Source organism: Rhinoraja longicauda, chromosome 30 (assembly GCF_053455715.1).
Source record: "Rhinoraja longicauda isolate Sanriku21f chromosome 30, sRhiLon1.1, whole genome shotgun sequence".
NCBI lineage: Eukaryota > Metazoa > Chordata > Chondrichthyes > Rajiformes > Arhynchobatidae > Rhinoraja > Rhinoraja longicauda.
Genome location: NC_135982.1, coordinates 23596499 through 23620519, shown reverse-complemented (window position 1 = coordinate 23620519; position 24021 = coordinate 23596499). Strand labels below are relative to the sequence as shown.

General features: G+C 39.2%; 1 protein-coding gene across 4 annotated transcripts in view; it reads left to right on the top strand.

Moving 5' to 3' along the window:
* The first annotated feature begins 795 nt into the window (after positions 1-795).
* Positions 796-24021, top strand: part of LOC144608076 (putative oxidoreductase YteT) — a 116362-nt gene continuing 93136 nt past the window's right edge. Inside the window, exons 1-5 of one of the 4 annotated variants that reach the window (XM_078425373.1) lie at positions 796-1100; positions 7415-7509; positions 15632-15716; positions 17948-18021; positions 20406-20465. In XM_078425373.1, the coding sequence (XP_078281499.1) occupies positions 7417-7509; positions 15632-15716; positions 17948-18021; positions 20406-20465 (312 nt within the window). In that variant the 5' untranslated portion in view covers positions 796-1100; positions 7415-7416. Of the gene's footprint in view, positions 1101-6116; positions 6180-7411; positions 7510-15631; positions 15717-17947; positions 18022-20405; positions 20466-24021 lie in introns of those variants that run through there. The other 3 variants (XM_078425371.1, XM_078425372.1, XM_078425374.1) reach the window with 3 other exon arrangements.

Here is a 24021-nt window from a genome sequence, read left to right as displayed (position 1 = left end):
GTTTATGGACAATATGCCCAGAATCTCACTCACCATTCATTTACATTCAATGAGGGTGATAATGTTAAAACATTATCAAATCTTCTAGTTATGAAACCCAATCACTTTTTTTACTCTTGTTCATGCAGTGAGCTTGTAATTATTGTGTGTTCTAACCCTCATTCTCTTTTATGTCAGCCTGCTTTTCTCTGTTCTTCATTTCTTCCTTATTGCTGATATTGGATCTCATCTAATTTCTTATTCTGTCAAGAATGTTATTTCTTGTAGATCATTGTGGTGGCCAATTTAGTATTGTGTATAAATCTGGGCTATTTCCCCTTGTCTCCCCAATTCACATGATTTCAGCCTTTTAGTAAACTCCTGCTTGCAAGTTTCCTGTCCCTAACTCTCAGAATGTTTTGCAGTAAAACTGAGGGAATTGCTACTACTGCTTAAGTAGTAGGGGAGAACTGATCTAAAAAATGTGATGGTATCAGCGTATGAAAATTGAGATGTTTTAAATATACAAACAAGTAATTGGTGTTAGATATGGGTGTTAAATTACCACCACTCGCCGCCTGCTTAACCTGAGGACACCAAGGCCATGGAATCGAAGCTATGTCCTCGGTCAACACTATATAGGACTAACACAAGCTACTTACAGTTTCATTTTAAAATATTTGTAATTGAAGGTTAAATGTAGCAATATGGAAAACTCCTGTGCGGCCTCTTGTAGGCTTTGACAGGATAATGTGCACTGATTAGACTCCGCCACTAGTTGTCTCAGTTGCACGTATTTGCACAAAATGACGATAACTACCAATATATATATTTCCTCTGCTGTTTTAAAATTAGGAGCGTTGGTGTATTTGTACAATCTTCTTTCCTATTGTAATTCTTGAAAGACTATAGTTCTCCTGCTGATAGCTGTCTTTTAGCTGACAGCCTGGACCTGTCTATCTCAGCCCTGCCGGCCTGGAGCTGGACCTTAACCCGCCGCCTTGTCACTATAATCCCGGCCTCATTTCACGGAAGTGGTCCTGCAGAACCCCCAGCATTACTGCACCAGAAGTGGGTTAGGGGAAAACTAAAGGGCCACAGGAGTTCGCGACGATTAGCAGGTAAATCATCCTGGCAGATTGTGATTGGGTGGGATCTTTCCCTCGGGGTCGTATATTGAGCTATTCCCATCGTTGCTTCGGGACTGTGCTTTGTTTCACAATCTGATCGGGAGTGGGTCAAGGTAAAAAAAAAAAACACGCATTGGAAAAGAAAGCTTAGAAAGCCGAGCTGCGTTTCGTTATATATAATCAGGCAGTGTAGCCAATGGCGTTCTGCGCAGTGATGGGTGGGAAGTGAGCACTTAGTTAAATCCATAGATTTATTTCCTGTCTCCGTGGATTTTGGAGAGCAATAGATATTCTTTCCTCCCTCCGCAACTCCTTGTTTCACTCATTCCTTCCCACCAGGCCACCCAAACCACCCTCTCTCCCCGCCTAAACCAGGTACTTCCCAGGTACTTTACCCTGCAACCTCAAGTCATGAAACACCTGCCCTTCTACCTCCTTTTTACAAGCAATCTCAGTAACAATCTGCAGTAGGGAAAAATTATGAAGAAACTGTTTGGATGATATAAGATGTAACAACAATAGGAATTAATTGATGCTTGCAATATATAGACCTCCTTCAGTGGTGATAATCTAGAACAGAGTGGATATGAATAAACAGTGATGGCCACGGTTGGTAGTGGCAGTGGTGACCACAAGGGTATTGCAATAACTACATGGATTCAACAAATCAAATTGGCAAGTGAAATCTTGAGGATGAATTCATGGAGTATGTTTTGGTTGACTTCTTAGAGCAGTATTTTGAGGAACCAACAAGGGAGCAGGCTATTTTAGATGAAGTCTGAAAAAGGGCCTTTGTTCTGAAACGTCACCTTTCCATGTTCTCCAGGGATGCTGCTTGCCTGACCTGCTGAGTTACTCCAGCACTTTATGTACTTTTTTGTAAACCAGCATCTGCATTTCCTTGCTTGTACTATTTTTTTAAAGTAATACAGGGTTAATTAATGATCATATAGTAAAGTATTCCCTAGAATGATCACTATTTGTTTAAATTCCAAATTTTGTTGTGGGTGACAAAACTGAGTTTGAAAATATTGTCCTAAATTTAAAATAAAAGCAGTCATTTTGCATGATGGCAAAGTGGATGGGGGAATTAGACCTAAGACAAAGACTGTAGATCAACAGTGGCAGACATTTGAAGATATTTCATAAATCTAAACATGGATATATTCTGGTGAGGAAGAAGCTTTGAGTAGAATACATCATCTATAGCTAACTAAGTTAAGCATGGTATCATAGTGAAAGAAATGGTATGCAATGTGAATATTAAAACATAAGAACGTTGGAAATTGGAGCAGGCATTTATTTCCTGAGCTTGGCTCTGCCATTTGTCAAATCACGGCTGATCATCTACATTTTCCATTATCCTCTTATCACATTTCTCATCACCATCCCCATACTCCTTGGTTTCCTGAATTTTCAGAAACCTATAAATCTTTGTTTTGAATAAGTTTTGTTTTAAACTTTCAATGCTTAACAAATTTTACTTTTCTGTTACATGCACCAAAGTGGATGACCTCACAATTTGCATGATTATATTTCATCTGCCTTGTTCTTGCCCAATCACTAAGTTTGGCTATATCCTCTTGAAGTTTCTTTGTATCCTCCGCTGCACTTGCAATTCCACATAGTTTGGTATTGTCAGCAAGGTTGAAAATATGACATTCTATCTCCTCAATAAATTGCTGATCTCGATTGGGAATAGGTGGAGCTAAAACTGCTAAAAATGTGTGAGTTCCTGTGCTGCCCTACTAGTCACAATCTTCCAATCTAAGAAGGACCTGTTTAAACTCACATTTTGATTTCAATCCAATAATCAATTCTCAATCCATGTCGCTACTTTATCCCCAATTACATGTGCTTTAACTTTGTATTTCATATTCATGGTCCTTCTGCAGTTGTATAGGGCCCTGGTGAGACCACATCTGGAGTATTGTGTGCAATTTTGGTCTCCTAATTTGAGGAAGGACATCCTTGCTATTGAGGCAGTGCAGCGGAGGTTCACGAGGTTAATCCCCGAGATGGCGGGACTGTCATATGAGGAAAGATTGGAAAGACTGGGCTTGTGTTCACTGGAGTTAAGGATGAGAGGGGATCTTATAGAGACGTATAACATTATGAAAGGACTGGACAAGCTGGATGCAGGAAAAATGTTCCCAATGTTGGGGGAGTCCAGAACCAGGGGCCACAGTCTAAGAATAAAGGGGAGGCCATTTAAAACTGAGAAAAAACTTTTTCACCCAGAGAGTTGTGAATTTGTGGAATTCTCAGCCACAGAAGGCAGTGGAGGCCAATTCACTGGATGAATTTAAAAGAGAGTTAGATAGTGCTCTAGGGGCGAGTGGAATCAAGGGATATGGGGAGAAGGCAGGCACAGGTTACTGATTGTGGATGATCAGCCATGATCACAATGAATGGTGGTGCTGGCTCGAAGGTCCAAATGGCCTCCTCCTGTACCTATTTTCTATGTTTCTATACTCCTGTGGAGACCTTATTGAAAGCCTTCCAGAAATTTAAATACACCAGATCCACTGGTTTCTCAGTTTTCTATTCTACTAGTCACATCCCCATAGAGCTCCAACAGATTAGTCAAATCTGATTTCCCCTTTGTAAATTCATTAATGGTAGGTCAAGGATTAAATGATTTGGAAATCTGCAAAGGATTTCTGAAAAACGTATAAAAGTGGGGGAAGATAGAGCAAACGAGCTAATAATATGTACTTTAGAAAGGTTACATTTATAAATGGGAAAGGATTGGGCTAGTGCAAATGTTAGCCTGTTTGAGGATGATACCGGGGAATTAAAATGGGAAATAAAGAAATGGCAGATTCTAAATAATTTTTACTGTTTTATGATAGTAGATACTAAATACATTCTAATAATAATAGGCATTCAAGATGCTATGGGAGGGAGGAACTTAAGCTAACATCACCAAAAAAAGGTGCTAGGCAAACATATGTGGTTAAAAGCTAACAAATTCCCTGAACTTGATGGCCTGCATCCTTGTGTCTTAAAGGAATTAGCTTTGGAAGTGCGTATACAGTTATCATCTAACAAAATTCTGTTTTCTGCTAAAGTCCCAAAGGAATGGAAAACTGCAGGTGTAACAACACTGTTTAAGGATGAAAATTAAATGCTGGAAACTATAGGCAATGAGTCCAGCATTTGTCGTTGGTAAAATGCTGAAATCATCATTCCAGGGTAAATAGCGAATAAAAAATGATAAAATTATTAAACAGAATCAAAGTGGTTTTATGAAAAAATAGATTGTGTTTGACAAATTTGCTGGTGTTATTTGAGGGTGTAATTACCAGTTTGGATATAAGGGAACCAGTAAATATAGTATTTTTTGGATTTCTGAAGATGACTGGATAGGGGAGTATTTAACACTTGGAGTAACTTACTTGAATTGAATTTTCATGTATGAAAGTGGCTGAAACAAAGTCAATTTCCAGGTGTCAAGTTTTTATGCAACCTACTAATGAACTGTTATGGTTTTGGACAATGCTGCGCTTTGAGTATTGTGATCTCATTTATTCACTTATTTAAGTGGGTATTGATTATTCCATCATACTCCTGAGTTGTGCCTCATGAGTCTTTGGGATCAGAGTGGGATCCAGTTTCTGCTTTGTTTTTATATCTTAAATGTTAATATAGCTGATTCCAGTTTGGGCAAATTGACCCTCAAGATATTGGAAATTGGTTTCTTGGTGACAATAACATCTAGGCAATTGTGTGCCCCAGTGGTGATAAACACTCCGCATCCTCTCTGGCCAGAGGTTAGTATTTCTTGGATCCAATAGTTTCTTCCCAATGAGGTCACTTTTTTTCTGGTCTAATCCACCCAACTTGGATCATCTTGAGTGTGACATTGATAACTTGATGGTTATGACATTGGTATTTTGGTAAAAGATTTGGGCACCATTACAGCTAAGTCTAATTCAATCGAGGCAGACTGGCTAATTCGTTATTCTTCTGTAACCTAGGGTCATTTGATACATTAGGTAACATCAGCTAAATTGAATAATACCAGCAACATAGAACTCTCTTAGACTGTACTGGGCCAACAAGAAGAATGGCTGGGAGACTAGTTCAAATCGCATAAAACGTTCCCATTACATCTCGTATTTAATTAATTGCTATAATAATATGATACAATTTGACTTAAAATAGAAATTATGTCATTTTACATTGGAATCCCAATGTGGACAGATTTTGTTACCATATTGAAATATATTTAGTAAGGTTAGGGAAGATATAAACTAATGACAAACTCCTTTTCCTCTTAAGGAAAAAAAGGGTTCATTCAAAAAGTACTCAAGATCTGGAAATTTTCTATCTGAAAGGAAGCTTAAGGGTACCTGAACGAATATTTCCAAAAAGCTACAGAACAATAGCCAGAAAATGTGATTTCGCTTAAAAGTTATTTTTGTTTACTGTGATGAACATGACAGGCTAGGGAACTTTGTTGTAGCTAACCACAATTATCAGTTGATACTACGCAGTTACAGTGAGCGGCAATTTAATTTACGTGCTCGAAAATTAACATGGTAACAAGGAGTGCTTGTTTGAAAAATTCACTGTTTGTTATTTTTTTAAATTTCGACAACAGGACAATGAAAGCGATAGGATCAATTATGTGTGACCATAAAGATGTGCAGCTCCATAAAGGGTGTTAAAACATTCAAAATGAAGATGTAAAAATATTTATTAGAGCATTATGGACTTTGTAGGCAAGGTTGCATTAATTTTGCATCCATAATTGCCCTTGAGAATGTGACAGTGAGCTGCTTTTGAACCGCGGCAGTCCTTGAAATGCAGGTACCCACAATGCTGTTAGGGAGGAGGTTCCAGGATTTTGCCCCAACGAGAGTGAAGGAATAATAATGTATTATGATGTAACCAAGAGTTTCATTGTTCTGTTTCACTGCATGTGACAAACATTCTTAACTGTATTTCTAAGTCAACTAGCGTGCGGCTTGATGGGCAACATCCAGGCTGTGGTGCTCCCATGCTTTTGTTGCTCTTGACCTTATGAGTGACTGAGGCTTTGGATTGGAAGGTGCTGTCTTGGTGAGCTGTTGTAGTGCATTTTGTAGATGGCACAACCTGCTGCCACTATTTGTCAGTGATGGAGTGAATGATTTCCATGAAGCAGGCTGTTCTGTCCTGTATGGTGTCAAGCTTCTTGAGTGTTGTTAAAGCTACACTCATCCAGGACAGTATTCATCACACTTCTGAATTGAGCCTTGTCGATGGTGAACAGGCTTTGGCGAGTTAGGTTACTCACCACAGGAATCCTAACCTCTGACCTGTTCTTGTAGCTACAGAGTGTATTTGCCTACTCCAGTTCAGTTTCTGGTCAATAATAACTGCAGGGTATTGATAATGGGTAATGCCATTGAATGTCAGGAGGTGTTATTCCTCATGTTGGACGTCATCACTATGTCATGAATTTTCCACCTGTCCAGCCTTCTCTTCGAAATGGTTAATATTGCTTGATTGAGAATTTGCAATTATAATCATGTGTACTGATAAACAGTGCAACCCACATCTGTTTGCCATGTCTGTCATTTTAATTCATGTGCTTGGGTCTCGTATTGTTTGCAGGCCACTCATGTCGAATGCGATCATGGTGATGAGGCTTGTCTCATATGAAAGAAACTAGAATTCACTTTAGTTCCACATGTTAGGTATCAGCATTACAAAAAATGATAGGAGAGATAGTAATTTTTACTGAAGATAGACACTAAAAGCTGGAGTAACTCAGCAGGTCAGACAGCATCTCTGGAGAAAAAGAATAGTTGACCTTTCGGGTCAAGACCCTTCTTCAGACTTTCAGTCCTAGGCCTCCTCCTTTATCATTAATTTTTACTGAATACTTCGAAAAGATAAGCAAATTTGCCGTTGGAAATGATTTTATCTTATTACATTTTATGTACAAGTTTGAAATGATAAGTAGCGCTATAAACAAAGAACACAGTTTTTACCTGCACCAAGTTTTGATAGATAAATAATGTTCAACGAGAGTTAACATGATCAATTTTAATACTAGAATTCCATATTCAGTTTGGAGTTCTGTCTCTGACATTAGGAAATGGTGCAAAGTGAATGTAATGAAGAAGAGAGGAAATATGATGGCAAATCTGGTGAAAGCTCGAGTGCAAGCAGTCTGCCCACATTCTTGAATGTAATTTGGGTATATTTACAAGGAAATCTGTTTGTTACAAAAGTTAATTATTTGTAAGATATTCTTCATTGATCTCCTGCTGAGTGCCTAACTTTGTATTTGGTCTGTTCTACAGTAGTTATGCCTCTTCCTGTGGAAGTGCTTATAATTGGAGCTGGAAATCGGGGACAGATTTATTCACTTTTTGCCAAGGATTTTCCAGAACGAATGAGGGTAGGTCTTGGAATCTTTAAAATTCTCTGCTGAGGATTAGTCACTGTGTATAATTGAAGTATTAATTGCAGCAAATGTATTTTAATGTAGGCAAATGTGAGATCAACCACTGAACTTTCTAAATTGTGATAAGCTATCAGCAATGGATGTCAAAAATTTGGAAAAACGTGTACATTAAATTGTTATAGACTGAAAAGCTAAATAATGTTCACCTTTGCGTGTAAAGGACGAGTATGCAACTCAACAGCAATTCTGTTGCAGTTATCCAAATCTGGTTCTTCCACTTGGAATAATGTATTTCTGGGCATTGGACTTTTTAAATGCTACTTTGGATTAAGAGGAAGTGCAGTATAGTTTTATAGACAATAGACAACAGGTGCAGGAGTAGCCCATTCGGCCCTTTGAGCCAGCTCCGCCATTCAGTGTGATCATGGCTGATCATTCACAATCAGTACCCCGTTCCTGCCTTCTCCCCATACCCCTGACTCCGCTATCTTTAAGAGCTCTATCTAGTTCTCTCTTGAAAGCATCCAGAGAATTGGCCTCCACTGCCTTCTGAGGCAGAGAATTCTACAGTTTTACTCTGATAATGGTTTGTTTACTCATTATCGATGTGAATGTCACTGGTAATGTCAGCATTTAGTGTGTATCTTAATTGACATTGAGAAGGTGCTTGCAAGCTGCTGCTTTAAACCACTACAGTCCTTGCATGGAAGTGCTTCCATAGTGCAATTGATTGTGTGTTGCAGGATTTTAACCAGCACCAATGAAGGAATGACAATGTGTCTGCAAATAGGAACAATGCCTATCTAGAAGGTGCTCATGATAATGATCGCATCTGCCTGACAGACTTGCTCTTGTAGTTAGTGAGGTGAGGGGGTGTACAGGTTTGGATAATGCAGCTGCAGAATGAACGGAATGATCGCGCACACACGCACGCACACACGCACCCCCCCTCTCTACCTACCTCAACAACAAAATCGACCTCACTTTACAGATATTGCAATCTAGTTAAGGAGATTAATTATGCTGATTATATTGTCCCAATTGAGAGGAAGCATTCAAGACAGCTGAATGGTCCAGTGATACATTAAGCCATTGAATAAGCACCATTAATGGATTATAATTAGAATATTTGCATGTGTTCTGGTAAATTTAGTTTGCCGATGATTTTTATGTATTTGTTCTAACTTGTGTTGTTTTCAGCCGTGTCACTTGACACTTGAAAAATATTTTAACATTAATTTTGAATGGACAGAATCCTGTATCATTGAATCTTGCTCTACTTTCTTTTATTTTTAGTCTGCCTGCAAACTGCCTTACATATTAACAGACATCTGTTTGCAGGTTTATCAGGCAGACGAGTATAAAATTACCTTTTTTGTCTGGAGGGCTTAGGGCGAAAATAGACGAAACAACAGAAAATCGTCAACCCTATTCAACTTCCATTAACTGTAATAGAAAAGTTATATGTAAAATGATGCGTTTCACTTTTAATGTATCTGAATCACCTGTTTATTCTCCACCTCTCCACAAAATATCAAATTCACCTCAAATTTAATTTTTTATCACATCTTTTGCCTTTGCAGTACTTTCTGTGTGAATTGTTCACCCTTTCTCCCTTTTCACTTCTTGTTTATCTGCATGACAACTGACTGCAAACTTACATTGCAATTTCCTACGGAAGCCCTAGTATGAATTCTGACAAAGCAAGAAATTAATAGATGTTACCATGAATTTTTATTGGAAAGTAATTAATTGTATGCAGTATTGAGTTAATATTAACATGCAAAATGAGAATATTGTCTGTGCTCTTTTGCCCTGGGAATGTGGAGCTTGGTTGAGTTCTTGATCTAGGAGTAGTAGTCCAAGACCAAAATATCAATTTTTTTCAAAGTTCAGATCCAGGGTTAATTATAACTTCCTTTGTCCATTAAAACCCAGAGTATGTCCAATGTGATTTATCCCCGCCAATCCTGCTTCTTTCGCTCAGCCCATATTAAGGTATCAATGCAGTCTAGCAGGGAATTGCCAGAATTCCTTATCTATTTTATGGATTTAATGTGTCGATCTTGAATATGAACTGTACTATATCTTGAGGGGTTTAAAACTGTAGCAACTAGATTTTTTGTATAAATGTTATTACTAACTCCGTAACAGCACATGAACCTTGAAATTGACGTAAACCATCTTAAAATGAATTCCATAGAGTTAAGGTAATATGCAATGCTGTTTTCATGCCATTAAAGGGTGGTGCAGTAATTTCTAGTATTACACTTGCTATTTTTAGGTAAAATCTGGTTTGCATTTGTATCATGCCATCAGACTTTGATACTTCAATATTAATGACCTCTGTTAATCCTTAGGAATGATCTCAAAATCAAAAGGTAACAGATTGCATGAAGAAAGTTGCTATTTTAAACCACAGCAGCCCCTGTTCCTTTCATGGTGAAGAGTTAGGTGGGCTGCCCAGACATGCATGTTAAGAATGGCAAATTAGATTAAAAGTGCTGAGGATTGATCATAAATGAAAACAATTAGCAGATGTGAAGAAAGGCCCTGTATAACAGTAAGGCTACTTCATTGACTTAAATTGAATCAAGCAGTTTTTTCCGTTTCTTTTTACAGTTTTGTTTTACAGAGATTAGTATGCAAACTTAAAGCACACGGTATTGTGGGTTCAGTATTGATGTGGATAGAGAACTGGCTGGCAGACAGGAAGCAAAGAGTAGGAATAAACGGGTCCTTTTCAGAATGGCAGGCAGTGACTAGTGGGGTACCGCAAGGCTCAGTGCTGGGACCCCAGCTATTTGCAATATATATTAATGATTTGGACGAGGGAATTGAATGCAACATCTCCAAGTTTGCGGATGACACGAAGCTGGGGGCAGTGTTAGCTGTGAGGAGGATGCTAGGAGGCTGCAACGTGACTTGGATAGATTAGGTGAGTGGGCAAATGCATGGCAGATGCAGTATAATGTGGATAAATGTGAGGTTATCTACTTTGGTGGCAAGAACAGGAAAGCAGACTATTACCTGAATGGTGGCTGATTAGGAGAAGGGGAGATGCAACGAGACCTGGGTGTCGTGGTACACCAGTCATTGAAAGTAGGCATGTAGGTGAAGCAGGCAGTGAAGAAAGCGAATGGTATGTTGGCATTCATAGCGAGGGGATTTGAGTATAGGAGCAGGGAGGTTCTGCTGCAGTTGTACAGGGCATTAGTGAGACCACACCTGGAGTATTGCGTACAGTTTTGGTCTAATCTGAGGAAAGACATTCTTGCCATAGAGGGAGTACAGAGAAGGTTCACCAAATATGGTGAAAGACTGGATAGACTCGGCTTGTACCTGCTGGAATTTAGAAGATTGAGGGGGGATCTTATAGAAACTTGCAAAATTCTTAAGGGGTTGGACAGGCTAGATGCAGGAAGATTGTTCCCGATGTTGGGGAAGTCCAGAACAAGGGGTCACAGTTTAAGGATAAGGGGGAAGTCGTTTAGGACCAAGATGAGAACGTTTTTTTTCACAAAGAGTGGTGAATCTGTGGAATTCTCTGCCACAGAAGGTAGATGAGGCCAGTTCATTGGCTATATTTAAGAGGGAGTTAGATGTGGCCCTTGTGGCTAAAGGGATCAGGGGGTATGGAGAAAAGGCAGGTACGGGATACTGAGTTGGATGATCAGCCATGATCATATTGAATGGCGGTGCAGGCTCGAAGGGCCGAATGGCCTACTCCTGCACCTATTTTCTATGTTTCTATGTTCCGGTTTTGATTTTACTGAAATGAATCCTGATTTTGGACAATATATCCGAATGTACTAAGTATTTTCTGTTATTTCTTTACTAACAAATCCTCCTACTGCATTTAGTAGATCTGTTCATTTGAGTAAAAGCAAAGAACTGCAAATGCTGGTTAATATACAAAGTGCTGCAAGGTTGTTGTTCCGGCACCATTCTGTCAGTCAATCAATCTCCCCCCTATGACTCGTCGCCATCTGTAATTTGTCCAACAACAGTGGTGTTATCAGCAAATATGAAGATGGAGTTGGAACTATATTCAGCTCCACAGTTACATATTGAGTACGCAGAGCGAAGTTGAGCACACAGCCTTGAGGTGCTCCTGTGCTGATGGTCATCAATAAGGAAGTGTTGTTGTCAATTTGTACCAATTGCAATATGTGGCTATCGTCCAAGGTTGGTGTCTCCACCAAAATAAGCTGCTTGGAATGAGCATTATTTCACTGTTGGCATTTGTGTAACAGGTGCAGGGCTTGATTTTGACAGCCAAAGTCAGTCACTGGTGGTAGCTCTGAATAGGCAAGAGAACACATATTTCGGAGGGTGAGGGTGTGAGAGAAAGAGGAGGATAGCCATTGGCAGGAAGATGAAAGCAATGAATCAGAAATTTGCTTCTCAACATTCGCATGGATTTTCAAGGAATTTGGGAAACAGTCACTTGAAATATACAAGAAGATGAAGCAATATTTCATTCTTTTTTTTCTTCCTCCTGTTATAGCTATTAATAGTATTAATGAAATAACAATATTTCCATCCTCAAGATACACAACCTTAAAAAGGCAGTCAGCATCATTAGAGGCCTACGCAACACTGGCCACACTCTCATTTCATTCCTGCCATCGGGAAGAAGTTATAGGAGCCTGAAAACTAACATCCAGGTTCAGGAGCAGCTTTTTTCCAACAATCATCAGACTATTAAACACAACAATCTCCAAATAAGCTCCTATGGTGTTTACAGAGTAGTTTGTTTGCATATCTGATGTACTGTTGCAAGTAAGAATTTCATTGTTCCATTTCGGGACATTTGACAATAAACGCTCTTGACTCTTGAACATGTGAGCAAGTACATTTCCTACTCTAAAATGTAGCTTTTAAAAATGATTCCTGGGGGAAGTTCAAGTGAAATTGAAAAAAACTTTTCAATCGTATGATTTGTAATGCATGTAATCTACAAATAAAGGAAACATATGCACAATAACGTCTTGTTTTGGAGTGATCTGTTCTAATGGCTAAAGCCATTAAAAAAAAGAAAAAACGACATCTGTTTCATTGTTGTATTCTTGAGGGGATAGAAATTTCCACTCTATTTAGATTGTTTATATGCTATATATTTATTGTATTTCAAATTAATGAACAGAATCAAAGTGTTTTGCTCAAATTTGCTTACTGCAAGTTCATTTAAATTTCCTTTGTTACTGAAGTTTTACTTTTACCGTTGTGAACTATATTCTGAACCTATTCAGCATATTTCAAACCCTGTGACTCGTTCTAGTGTCAGTAACAACAGATATCATTGGTAACGATACTGACATTACCGATTGAAAACAATGGGGAAAGTAAGTGGGCTGCAGGAATCAAGCAACATGTAATGTCTGGGCAATCTGGCAGTACCAATGGTGTTCTTTAAATGTTTTTTTATGGCTGCAAAATCGTTGTTAATCTTGTATGTTAATTCAACCTGAACCAACATAGATTGTTGTTTTCTTTGTAGAGGAAAAAGGAAGTGGATTATCTGGTAGCAGATATTCAAATAATAATAATAATAATAATAATCCATTTATTTTATATAGCGCCTTATCACATGCTCAAAGCGCTTTACAAAAACAATTAACATAGAAACAAACAGACAAACTATCCTGACTGAAAAGCCGCGAATACACAACGCCAGCGTCCTCTCACGTCAGGGTCCGGCAGTAGACATTAAAAAGCACAAGACACACAGATATAATTTTTTACACAAAACAGCCATCACAGTGATTGCTCTAGGCATACCCTCACTGTGATGGAAGGCAAAGTCTTATCTCCTCCTCATTCTTCTCCCGTGGTGCCACGAGGTGATTGAGTAGAAACTTTTGTAGCACAGTGTGGCCTGTAAGTTGCACTTTCCACTTAGCAGCTTTGGGAGTCCTCATGCAGGAGTTGCAAAGGATGTTTTTAGATAGTGGGGTATTCCCCTTTGATGCTTGTCACAAAGATGGAACAATGAATAGATCATATTTTGCAAAAGGTTACAGTTATGTGTGTTCAGATTACTTTACTTATAGCACGGAAACAAACCCTTCGGCCTAACATGCCCCTGCGAACCACACTGCCCCATTTACGCTGGTCCTACCTGCCTACGTTGATCCATATTCCTCTAAACTTTTCTATCTATGTACCCGTTCAAATGTCTTTTGCAGAATTTGCAGAATATAATTTTGAAACCGCAGAAGGGAAATGCAGGGCATGTGTTTTCCAGCTGTATGCATGTACTTTGACAATGCATGGGTCATAGGCTCAAGTCAGATTTTGATTTATTTATTTGGGTATGGGGTGGCACCTTCCTCTTTACTTACCATTGATCTTTAACATACCGAGCATTAGATTATACTGTTGATTCAAACTCAAGATGTTCAAGAGTGATCATTCTTTGGGAAAGACACTCGATTCTGCTGCTATATGGAGACAAAACTGGAGGCTAAATTGTACAATAATGGAATGAGTGTCGAATGATCTAAAATTGGAAAGATAAATTTGTAATAAAAGATATAATTTTTTTCCCCCCAGTTTCTCCAGACCCAAGGGTTCCTCTTTGGGATAGCCCTTTAACGAGAATAAGTTATTTCTACTGTGAGTGAAACTGGAAGTGAGTGTAGGCAGGTTATTTGAACGTGATACTATGTACTCCTGCTTACTGATTCAGACTTTTCAGCAGGAATCATCCACCATAAGCGGGTTATCCTCTTTTCTAGCAAAGTGTACAGAGTCTAATTGTGTTGTATCTTTAGCACAATATCACACCAGATAAAACACTAAGAATTATAATTCAATTTGTAGTGAAGGGTCTTTCATTGTAACTATTTAAACACAATACTCTCAGGAGAAGTCAATCGGCCTTTTGCATTTATTGGCTGAAAACAGAATGGTCATGGTATTTATTAATGGTGGGGGGAGTGGGAGTGCTGGAGAAGGTGATTGATTCAGAAGACATGGTTCTTTAAATTTTAACTTGTATCTATATGGTAATGGCGTGAGAATTTTAGTAATTTTCCAGTGAAGTATTGGCATACTATGTAAAAGTCTTAATTCAGCACCTGAGTGACTGAGCATCTGTAGTGCACAGTTAATACTTATGCATTGCGTTAAAATCAAGCAGCTTCTAATGTTACATTTGGGTTTTTTTTACAAGGAAAGTACCTGAATAGCATGGGATTGATCCAAGTTTGCTGCTGTGCCATAGCTTGGTGGTGTCTCCTGCAGACTCTTTGGGGATTTTTGAAAAGCAGGACTAAATTGCTATGTGGAAAGTAAATAAAACATGTGCATCTACGCAAGAATGCACTCCGGACACACATTTGTGCCAGACGCACATTTTCACATGTATAATTAAAACAGTTTCTTTAAAATTGTCTGCTTTCTTTTCAAAAATAGTTTTTATATATTGTCTCTCCATATATATATTATGCTAAGCAATTCATGCTTCAAAAGATTAACACACTACAGGTTTTCAAAATAAAGTTCCCCAAATGTTGCTATGGATAATTTCATTTTGAGGAATGCAGAGCAGACTTGTCCAGGTTCAACTTCCTGTTTTGAGTAAACTCATCTTGTCTTAGGCTGTGTTCAATAATTAGGAGAAAGAGAAGCTAACTGACGTTACATTGTTTTCTTGATTAGGTTGACTGAAATGCCCTCGACCTATAAATAACTTGTCAGGCATTCATCATGAAATGTTTTTTTTAGAATGAGCTACCAAAGTAGTAACCGTTTGTATATTCAATATAATTGGTCTGGCACAGGAGGCTGCTTCTGCCCATTGCATCCACCTGCAGAATCCACTAGGTCCTATTCACCTACAGCCTTGGAAATTCCTCCACTTGCCAACTGTTCATCTAATTTCCTACCAGAAAATCCTATATGACTGTGTCTCCAAAGCCCTCACAGCAGTGACCTCCAGACAACAGCCATTCTCTGCCCAACAGTAGTCTCACCGCATGTTCATTTTTTATCCCTTATCCACCACTTTGGTGGCTGTTTATCTGTTGCAGTTGTTATCACTGGCATTTATTGTTCAGCATTTCCCTGTTTTTGTCTGAACTAATTTGTTATATTACTTGTGTTGCAGGTTGTGGGAGTAGCAGATTGCCGCCGAGTTGCCAGACAGAATTTGCAGATGAAATACTCAGTGGCAGATTGTAATGTCTTTGATGGTGAGTTGCTTTGCTGAGCTACTTCCACAATGCTATTTTTATTTAGTGCATTAAACTGTAAAAGTATATGCATAAAAAATGCTATAAAACTGGAATTGTTAAATGTAGTCAGAAGGTCAGGCAGTATTTATGGAGAAAGCAACAGAATTGCATCAAATTGAATTAATTCCAAATTAGAAATATTGACTTCCACTTCATCAAAATAAAATTATTGCTCATAAGTCTAAATGTTTGATGTAATTTCCACGAGTAGTAGTTCTACTCAATAACCAAAGTCTGTAGTCTCTTTTTTGCTCTGGTTTACTTTCACCGACATGTTTAGACCGTAATGTTGTATCCTTATTATTTGATGTGTTTATGCTTTATTCTTAATTGTTAACTGTATGTTTGTATATTCATTTGTGAGCGGAGCACCAAGGCATATTCCTTGTATATGCACATACTTGGCCAATAAACATATTCATTCATTCAGTCATATAGTTTGTCTGGAGAATAAGATAAGCTGTCAGAATTGGTGGTTCAAATTAGTTACTTTATTTGACGGTCACAGTGATACCAGCAATAATGATTATAATCGTGAGACTGCAGTTACAAGAAGGTTGGTATCTGCAAGAGGAGGGGGATAAAGACCAATTTTTCTGTCAAATTTATTTTCCAATTCCATGTGGCTATCTAAGAGCCTCTTAAACGCCGCTATCGTATTTGTCTTCACCACCACCCCTGGCTTTGCGTTCCAGGCCCCGCTACTCTGTGTTTAAAAATACTTGCTCTGGAAATATTGATGAAACTTCTCTCTTACAGCTATGGCCTCTGGTGTTGAAAGTTTCCACCCTAGGAAAGAGTTTCTGACTGTCTACAGTATCTTTGCCTCTCACAGTTTTATATACTTCTATCATGTCTCCCTTCTCCAGTCCTCCGCCACCTTGCGTGTGGCTAGTGAAGAAATAAAGATCCTCGTCAAGGCCCCCACAATCTCCTCTCTTGCCTTCCTCAACAACCTGGGATAGATCCCATCATCCCCTGGGGACATCCACCTTAATGCTTGTCAAGACGCTCAGCACTACCCCCTTCTCGATCTCAAACTCCCCTAACATATTTATATTCTCCACATTGATCCAGCTGTCCTCTAAGTCCTTCCCCCTCAGTGAACACAAATGCAGTATTCATTTAGTACCTCACCTACATCCTCCAACTCAACATGATGACTGTGTTGTTGCAAATTTCATGTGGACTGCTCTCTCTGCAACTCTTTGGTTCACTCATCCCCTCCCACCCAAACCACTCCCTCTCTAGATATTTTACTCTGCAACCACAGGAGACTTAACAGCTATCCCTATACCTCCTCCTCACCTCCATCTCGTGACCCTAGGAGTACTTCCAGGTGAGACAGAAATTCACGTCCACCTTCTCTAACCTCATCTACTGCATTTGGTGTTCCCAATATGGTCTCCTGTAGATCAGCAAGACCAAGCGTAAACTCGGCTACTGTTTCACCGAACACTTGCGCTCGGTCCGCCAAGGCCTACGGGATCTCCTGATTGCTAACCAATTTAACTCCCCTTTCCATTCCCATACTGACCTCTCGGTCCTGGGTGTCCTCCATTTCCAGGGTGAGGCCACACAATCTGGAGGTACACGCCTCATTTTCCACCAGTATTTTACAACCCAAAATCATGAAATAAAGATCGGAGGTGCAAAGGGACTTGGGTGTACTAGTGCAGGATTTCCAAAAGGTTAATTCCATAGGGAGAACGTGTAACCGTACCAACAGCACCCGTACTCAGGATCAAACACTGGTCTCTGGTGCTGTAAGGCAGTAACTACTACTGTGCCACTGTGCTGCCCCAATGTTAATATTCATTTCGAGAGGATTCGAATTTCAAAGAAAGGATGTAATGCTGAGGCTTTCTTAGGTGCTGGTCAGGAATAGTGTGAGCAGTTTGGGCCCCTTTTCTGAGGAAGAATGTACTGGCGTAGGAGAAGGTCTAGAGGAGGTTTACGAGAAAGATCCTGGGATGATTGGGTTAACGTATGAGGACGTTTAATGGCTCTAGGCCAGTAATTACTGGAATTTAGAAGGATGAGAGGGGATCGCATTGAAACCTACCGAATAATGAATTACCTAGAGCATGCTGTGAGCAAATTCAGATAAAACTGTTTTTTAATGCAAAAAGTTAATTAGATCAGATTTTCATCAATATTTATTGTTAAATCTGTTCTTTTTTCTGAAGATTGGAGGGGAGCTGCCGCACGGGAGAAGTTTGCGGATGCAGTGGTCATAGCAACACCTGACAGACAACACAAGGTACACAAACCATATAACCATATAACCATATAACAACTACAGCACGGAAACAGGCCCGTTTGGCCCTACCAGTCCACGCCGACCACTCTCCCTGACCTAGTCTCATCTACCTGCACTCAGACCATAACCCTCTAATCCTCTCTTATCCATATACCTATCCAATTTACTCTTAAATAATAAAATCGAGCCTGCCTCCACCACTTCCACCGGAAGCCCATTCCATACAGCCACCACCCTCTGAGTAAAGAAGTTACCCCTCATATTACCCCTAAACTTTTGTCCCTCAATTCTGAAGCTATGTCCCCTTGTTGGAATCTTCCCCACTCTCAAAGGGAAAAGCCTACCCACGTCAACTCTGTCCGTCCCTCTCAAAATTTAAAAAACCTCTATCAAGTCCCCCCTCAACCTTCTACGCTCCAAAGAATAAAGACCCAACCTGCTCAACCTCTCTCTGTAGCTTAAGTGCTGAAACCCAGGCAACATTCTAGTAAATCTCCTCTGTACCCTCTCCATTTTGTCGACATCCTTCCTATAATTTGGCGACCAGAACTGCACACCATACTCCAGATTCGGCCTCACCAATGCCCTGTACAATTTTAACATTACATCCCAACTTCTATACTCGATGCTCTGATTTATAAAGGCAAGCATACCAAACGCCTTCTTCACCACCCTATCCACATGAGATTCCACCTTCAGGGAACAATGCACAGTTATTCCCAAATCCCTCTGTTCATGTCCATTGTGTATTCTAAACTATCAACAGTTCACTTAATACAAATAGAATGACCAATGGATAAAGAATAGCGTGAGGTCATAAAAGTTATGAGAAACCTTTCTTTTTGATGTAAGGATAAACATTCCTGTATTAAATCAGCACCCTTTAATACTCAACTGTGATACTCTGGGTAAAGAAGGGAATAACTCCCCCAGTCGAAAAACTTTAACTGCTGTGAATACCCAATAGGTCAGGAAGGATCTGTGGAGAGGAAAGCAGTTAATCTTTATGATTAATGACCTATCATTGGAACTTATTTTTACTATTTGGTATTCAGCAATATATATATGAAAGAATATTATAAGAGTGCAAAATATAGTGTTACAGCATTATAGCATTACTGTTTCAGAGAAAGTGCAGAAAAAAAGTGTGAGGTTCGTAATCATTTAGGTTGTGAGGTTGGAACTACACGATAGCTTATGGAAAGACCATTGGGTAGTCTGATTACAGCAGGGAAAAAACTGTTGATAAATCTGGTAGTATGTGCTTTCAAGCTTTTGAAACCTCTGCCCAACATGAGAGGAGAAAAGAGGGAATGACCAGGGTGAACGTTGTCTGATTATTTTTGGTGCTTTCCTGAGGCGGTGTGAAGTGTAGATGGAGTAATAGGGTTTGGAGGTTGGTTTGTGAGATAGACTAGTTACATTCACAGCTTTCTGCAATTTCTTGTAGACTTGGACAAAGCTGTTACCAAACCCAGCTGCAATGCATCTTGATGGGATGCTTTCTGTGGTGCCTCTGTAGATGTTGTAAGAGTTGTTGGAGACATGCTCAACTTCGTTAATCCTCTGAGGAAGTAGAGGTGTTGGTGTACGTAACTCCATCTTGGCTATAGTGGACTGAACAGACAGATTATTTCTGTAAAGTGGACATCCAATCTGAATTTTGGTTTCTCCAGTGTAAAGTGACTGTGTCGTGAGCATTGGATGTGGCATATTGAATTGAAAGAAGTAGAATAAGTTGTTGTTTCATTGCAAAAATGTTTGGGACTCTTGAGAGTGGATAGGTGACAGGTGTTGCCCCCTTTGCTTTTTTGTGGTGAGATGCCATTACAAGTCCAATATATGATTGAGGAGTGGACCAATATGTTGTGTTATGAATAGAATGCTGAAAGAGTAGTAGAAGTAAAGATGTATTTGATGGAGCCGTAGTGCTGGATGTGCAGAAACATTGGAGAAGATTCCACAGAATATGGAGGCTGTGGAGGTGAAGATGAAGTGAAGGCTTTATTCCATTTCCAGAATCTGTAATATTTTTCTTTTTTCATTTGTAAATGTTCCTCATCTTAAACTTTGCATTTTATGTCCAACGTAGACATTGATTTGAAAGTCTGCCAGTGATTCAGCTAACTGTCTTTAGACCAGATATACATAACCTACTTGGCTCTGCCACTCATGGATTTAGGCAGCTGTTTATAAAGAAGGTTAAATGTTAGTACATTAATGACAACAGGGGATTGAAAGTTGTGAGACTGAAATTGTTTTAATTCTCCTACTTTGTTTCCCTTGTCTCAGACAATGGTGTTATCATTTAATACAGTTTGCACCTTAAATTAGAGTTAATGGTTGAAATCCATTTGCTGAAATATTTTTATTTAACTCAACAGGAACCAGCAGTGGCATTTGCAGAAAAGGGCTACCACATTCTGCTGGAGAAACCCATGGCTGTAGGTCTTCATTATTTTAATACTGCAGGTCAATATTTACGATGCAGCAAAATGTAATCGTGTTAGATGAAGAGAGCATGCCTAGCAGTTTTATATGTCTAAACGCAATCAAATCCAAATTTCTATATATGGGAAATGTCGAGACAAAATGATTATGTAAGTCATTTGGTTCTGTTCCAAGAATTAGTTGAATATAAACAAGTAATTTCTATGTAGTGATTTCCGATCTCAGCCAAGTGGGTGAGAGTGTGAGAGCATGTCGGCTTTAATCATTACTGAATATCTACCTCCCAGCAGGAACTGTAGGCAGTTTTGCAGAGAGTTGGGGCAGGTGTCACCCTTGTCTTTATACTTGGGATATAAAACATCTTGTAAAGATAGTCAAAGTAAACAACATGGGAATGACTGATAACTGATTTTTTTTAGAAATTACCAAACAACCAAGTGCAGATCCTGGTGACTGGAGCAATACAAGGGACAACAAAACCCGATCGAACATATTATGAGTCACAACATGTGAATATGCAAAGGGTGTCAAAATTAATACAAAGTATATTTTTGTTTTGGGAAGAGGACCATGATCAGAAGAGTTCCATAAGAATGTTCAATGTAAATGAAAAAAAGGAAATGGTTGACATACTGAATGATTTATTTTATACCAGTATTTACATTCAAGAACAAAGAAAGCATCTGGATATCCCTAAGAAACTAACATTGAATCTGGAACAGAGAAACATTACAATTAATCTAAATTAAATAAATGGTTATTGAGAAAGTAAAGGCACCAAAGGATGGCAAATCCTCAAAGCCAGATGGTTTCCATCCTGGGATTTTAAAGAAATGTTTTTGCACGTACTCAACTATAATTTTCTGAAAATTTTCAATCTAGGAACCTGTGCTTTAAATTAGAAAAATGCATATTTCTTCACTTCAAAAAAGACAATAAGGAAAAACCAAGAAAGGATAGACGGATTAATTTAACACCTGGAAATTACTAGAGCCAAGTTTGCGGATGATACGAAGATAGGTAGAGGAGAAGGTAGTGTAGAGAAATCTGTGAGTCTGCAAATGATTTCAACAAGTTGGGAGAGTGGGCAAAGAAGTGCACAAAGAAGTAGCAGATGGAGTACAGCTTTGCAAAGTGTGCGGTCATGCACTTTGGTAGTAGGAATAAAGGCGTAGACTATTCTCTAAATGGGAAGAGGATTCAGAAATTGAAGGTGCTAAGGGACTTGGCAGCGCTGGTACACAATTCCCAAAAGGTTAATTTGCAGATTGAATCGGTTGTAAGGAAGCAATGTTAGCATTCATTCCGAAAGGACTAGAATGTAAAACCAGAGATGTGATACTGATGCTTTTTAGGGCATGGAGACCATATTTGGAGTATTATGAGCAGTTTCGGGTGCCATATCTGAGGAAGGACATGCTGACGTTGGAGAGGGTCCAGAGGACGTTTACGAGAATGATCCCAGGGAGGATTGGGTTATTGTATGATGAACTTTTGATGGCTCTGGCCCTGTTTTCACTGGCGTTTAGAAAGATGAGGTGGATCTCACTGAATCTTACCAAATAATGAAAGGCCTGGATAGAGTGTATGCGGAGAGGATGTTGCCATGAGTGGGAGAGTCTAGGACCAAAGGGGACAGCCTCAGACTATAAGGAAGGAGTGCTTTTAGAAAGGAGATGAGGAGGAATTTCTTTAGCCTGGGGGTGGTGAATCGTTGCCTCAGATAGCTGTGGAAGTCCTTGGGTATTTTTAAAGCAGTTTGTGATTAATAAGGGTATCAAGGTTACCAGGAGAAGGCAGGAGAATAGGGTGGAGAAAGATAGATCAGCCATGATTTAATGGCAGAGTAGACTCGATGGGCAGAATCGCCTAATTCTGTTCCTATGACTTATGAACGTATGAACTACAAGTATTCCAGAAATGTCCAAAATAAGCAGTGCCCTGTAGTGTCATCCAACATTTTAAAATAAAATATTGTGGGTGGAGAGGAGGGACACTGAACAGCTAGTGTCTCATTTCTTCATGACAGCCATACTAGGCACTAGTTCAAAAGATTACCAAAGTACTACTATGGAAGCCTAAGGCCTACAATAACAACAGGTGTCATAACATGTGTAAGAAGGAACTGCAGATGCTGGTTAAAACTGAAGATAGACACAAAAAGCTGGAGTGGTCAGCAGGTGTCATAACATTGTTCTTTTAACATACCACATGTTTTAAGACACTTCACTGGACTGTTATCAAATAGAATCAAAATTATACCAAATGATGTAGAATTACTTGGGGAAGCTGGCCAAAGACTTGATCAAAAATAATATCTTGGTCGAGCAGAAACAGAAGGCCAGAAATGCCTTTCGAAGGGAATACCAGTGCCAACAACCTTGGCAACTGAAGGCATTCAACAAATTCTTTACATTTTCTTTGCGAAGTCGAATTGTAGTTTACCCTTATAAATTATTGTCTGGGTCGACAAGATATTCCAGATCTATGCAAGGACAGCAGAAATATCTCAAGAGAACTAGAAATGCGTATAAAATTCATCAGTGCCTTTTGTGCACAGTGCATGGGTTCTTTTGAGTAAGGGTTCCCTTCAGATAGAGATTTGTTCACCGGTTTCAGCTGGCTCATCAAGGTGAAGTAATGTTTCTGACATCTGCATTATTATTTATTAAGATACTTCCCAGAGCAGAAAAATAAAGTGCTGGAAGAACTGGGTGGGTCAGGCAGTATCTGTGGAGGGAAATGGATACACTACATTTTGGGTTGGGTGCCTTCTTCAACAGCTGCTTGCGTCTCCAAGTATATCCCCAAGTTCTGCTGGAGAACATTGGAATTAATGCCCATTTAATGTAATCCATCAATCCCATTTCATTGTGTGCTGTGATATTATTCAAACAGAGGCACAGCTGAATACTTTGACTGGGTATTTATCTCAGATATTTATCTCAGCCCACACTTCTTTAATATTGAAATGCTTGAAGAGTCAGCATGTGAAATCCCCTTAAAAGAATAAACCACTGGGAGCCTGTTTACTTGGCAAGTCAAAGCATGATGGTTGAAACTAACCCACACCACCTACATAACTGTGTATGGCCTGCGTCTAATATCTCCAGTTGCACAACCTGGATGTTTGTTCACTGTGGCTACTCCGAAACACTGAAATATTTATTCCACAGAAAATTATGTTTGGGAATTATACAAAATGAATTGTATTATATTTTTATTCTTGTTCCAATTAATTCAACTAATTTATGAATAAGTATTTTCTTCCAACGAATGAATTGAAACTTTCTTTAAGCTACCAGGATCTAATCCTAAAGGAATCCCAACTTGTTAAAATATGACAGATCTCTGTTTGTGCTGTATTACTAAAGCAACGGTGCCTGACTGGATCCTCTCATGCTAAATACCCACGTGTTTGACAGGCAGAGCTAAAGCTAAACAAACATACCTAAAATCAAAAGGAACAGATGGGTGGGAGTCACCAAACCCATCCTCGTATATTCCCTGGTGGCCAGCTCAAGTGCAAAGTAGAATAAAACTAGATGT